The 3,409-nt window shown below is 53.5% G+C and overlaps 1 protein-coding gene across 1 annotated transcript; it reads left to right on the top strand.

The window, feature by feature from the left end:
- Nucleotides 1-1,059: 1,059 nt before the first annotated feature.
- LOC112638099 (uncharacterized protein K02A2.6-like) lies at nt 1,060-1,884 on the top strand. Its single transcript, XM_025409150.1, has one exon. It carries the CDS (start codon nt 1,060-1,062, stop codon nt 1,882-1,884), a length of 825 nt encoding a protein of 274 aa, XP_025264935.1.
- Nucleotides 1,885-3,409: the final 1,525 nt, after the last annotated feature.

Here is a 3,409-nt window from a genome sequence, read left to right as displayed (position 1 = left end):
AAGGGACGGCTTAACCGTAGATCCAGAGAAAACGCGCCCGAAAATGGAATATCCACCACCAACAAACTTGAAACAGTTACGTCGTTTCCTGGGCATGTCATCGTGGTACCGACGCTTTATACCGAACCATTGACGCGTCTTTTGAAAAAAAGGAAAGCGCTGAGAATGCGGGGAAGACTAGTGTCGCGCCTTTGAGCAGATTAGGTCTCGTTAATTGTCGCGCCTACATTATCGTGTCCGGATTTTAACATATCGTTCGTCGTGCAGACCAACGCGAGTTCCGTCGGAATTGGTGCTGTTTTGACGCATAATATTGACAACACGGAGCACATCATCGCGTTCGCGAGCCGTGCGTTGTCGATCCTGAGAAGAAATACTCGGTTACGGAACAGGAGTGTTTAGCCGTAGTTTGGGCCATTAAAAAAGTTCAGGCCATACTTAGAGGGATACCAATTCACGGTGATTACAGACCATAGCAGCTTGCGATGGCCCATAATCTGAAGAACCCGACAGGTAGACTCGCGAGGTGGGCATTAGAGCTCCTCAAGTACGACTATAACATCGTGCATCGAAAAGGCGCCCTGCATCATGTATCGGACGCGCTATCGCGTATGTATGAGAGTGACACCGAAGTGACGACGATAGCGGTCGCGCAAATAGATCCTATCGCGAATACAGCAGACGCGTGGTATCGTAAGGGTTTTGGAGAGATTTCGGACGGTCATAGGCATTTTACGGATTGGCGGATCGTGAACGGACAGCTGTATTATATGAGGCCCAAACCGGTAGTATCGGAAACAGTAGAGGATCTCGACCGATGGAAGTTGGTGTTGCCGTCAGAGCTGCGCGGGGAGGCCTTGCGCGAGGCACACGATGATCCTCAGGCCGGACATTTGGGCGTAGAGAAAATGTACCAGCAACTTGGTGTCGCGTATTTTTGGCCGAACATGTTTCGGGAGGTCGCGCGGTACGTCAAAAGGTGCGATGTCTGTCTCAACGCACTAAAGTAGAACAGGCTGGCCCCGCCGGTCTTATGGGATAGCGCATAATCGAAAGGCCATGGTAGTCGCTGCCGATATCATGGGTCCGTTCCCGCGTAGTAAGTCCGATCATCAGTATGTTTTCGTGGTTCAAGATCTTTTTACTAAGTGGATTGAGTGTAGCGCAATACAGGCCGCGAACGGTCAAAAGATTTGCGAAATGTTGAGTGACGTCATCTCGCGTTTGGGCGCGCTGAGGTTTTTGCTGACGGACAATGGAACGGAGTTTATTAATCGGACTTTGAAAGCGTTCGCGGACGAGCATGGAATTACCCACACGACCATCCCTCCGTATCACCCGCAAGCGAACTCCGTGGAGCGCGTAAATCAAGTACTAAAGACGATGATAATAGCCTTCCTAGAGCGGGATCATCGAGAATGGGACCAACACCTTAAAGATTTCCGCTTCGCATACAATACCGCACACCATTCAGCCATAGGCGCGTCACCGGCTTTGTTAAATCTTGGCCGTGAGTTGTCGCCGGCAAATTCGTTGCGCGCTCGGAACACGGAAACCGCGGAGGTCGAAACACGGGATCCCGCGGAATGGTCGGAGCGAATGCAGAATTTGCAGTCATTGCAAGCGTGGGTGTCGGAGAATTTGGAGCAGGCGTACCAAAAGCAGTCATTGCAGTATAACCTTCGACGACGCGACCGTACTTTTCGCGTAGGAGATTTAGTCTTGAGACGACAACACGTATTGTCGTTTGCGGCGCAAAACGTAGCCGCAAAAAAATTGACACCGAAATTCCACGGCCCGTTTAGGATTAAAAAGCGATTGTCGCCCGTAGTATGCGAGCTTGCGAGTTTGGCCGGAATCCCCGGTTGGAAAAGTTCATGTTAAAGATCTAAAGCCCTATCACCCTCCTGATCCTTCATAGATAGCTACCGATGGACCTGATGAATGCGAAGGCAGTGACCAGGACCAACCTGGAAGAGGTCCAGCGATTGTTGGGAAGCCGCTACCGGCGGGATAGGGGGACGCAGACGAGCCCGGCGTCCTCCCGCGAAGTTGCGGTGGAGGCGATCCCGGCAACCAGGGAGCGGGCCTCCCAAACAGAGGAGCGCTACGGGACCGTCCGCGGGGCCGATCGCTGCTGGAATTGCCAGGCGGTCGGCCACCGCTATTCAGAATGTCCCCATCCCGCTCCTTCTGTTATGGGTGCGGGCGGTTCGGAGTAACTATGAGGGTCTGCCCTCGCTGCGGGGAGAATTGGCGCGACCTGGGTCCGTACAGGCCGGAGAGCAGCCACCACGTCGGCCGATTTAACCGCGCAGAGTGAGGAAAAACCCAGACTGCGACCGATCAGCTCACGAGCCCCGGCCGGGAGACCCGTCGGGTCGAGGACCCCGCACTTACTGCCGCGGAGGACCTTGGAGCGAGAGGCGTCCGGTTTTTCTTTTTTTAAATAAATTATCTTTGTAATTTACTTCGGAATTAGTGTACCCTTTCACCCCTTTCCTCTGCGAGTTACTTGCGAGCGTGCGCCGACTATCATTTAGTGTACTCGTAATTGCGTTCCGTTATTCGTCGTTGTATCATGAGCAGTGACTGGCTAAGGCCGATCCGAGAGAGGAGCAACCCTGGATGCCGCATACGCGGCTTGTCGTCTGGAAGGCTGACCCAGAGTATAAGGTAGAGTACTTAGGCGAAGTTGGTGGCTGTCGACGTTCGTCATAGCCAAGACCTCCTCGGTCCTCCCCGAAGAGGGGGAAGTTGTGACGTGACGCCTGTGCGTGGTTCGTTACGGGGGCAAAGTGCCCGACCGAGAGAGCCTTATTCGGGACCTGCGTCCTTCCGCTATGACGAAGGAACGGTCCTCTTTTGCGATTTCTCTCTCATGCGTTTTCTTTTTGTGTACGCGCCTTTGCGCGCTCGTTTTGCGTTTGCGTTTCGTGTTGGCCTTTTCAGCGGATTTGGTATCGTTTCGTCTCAACCGGTCGTCGGGAGGAGGACAGCGGACAGGATGTGAGGAGATGCAGTGAGGACGGAGGTTCCGCCGACTAGAATGGAGCACATCAGGTGAATCAATTTTGTTAATTCATCTTAATTCAAATTTGTTCCCTGCTGCGAACACATGCCGGCCCCCCCGATTTATTTCTTTTAATTACCGCAGCTCGGAAGAGGAGGCTCAAAGAAACTTAGAGAGGATGCGCACTCCACATGACAACATCCCCGTGGGAGACCTCAATTCGGAGCGGCATCGCGAGGACCCCGACCGGAACCGGCCCTACACTCGGGGCCGGGAGTATAACGGGAGTCACTCTGTGGAGATCACCGTAGGATTTCCCGAACCCCGAGGAAGTCAGGCGGGGCAAGAGGCGTTTGCTGCCGAGAGTATTTCTCTTTGCGGCCGAGAATTTCCCAT

This window comes from Camponotus floridanus, unplaced genomic scaffold (genome assembly GCF_003227725.1).
Source record: "Camponotus floridanus strain SB8 unplaced genomic scaffold, Cflo_v7.5 scaffold244, whole genome shotgun sequence".
NCBI lineage: Eukaryota > Metazoa > Arthropoda > Insecta > Hymenoptera > Formicidae > Camponotus > Camponotus floridanus.
The sequence above is the reverse complement of the archived record's forward strand: the minus strand, read 5'-3'. Positions and strand labels throughout refer to the sequence as shown.

Bases quoted from the DNA above. Each gene is read 5' to 3' on its own strand.
- LOC112638099 (XM_025409150.1), top strand. From the start codon at position 1,060: ATGGTAGTCGCTGCCGATATCATGGGTCCGTTCCCGCGTAGTAAGTCC.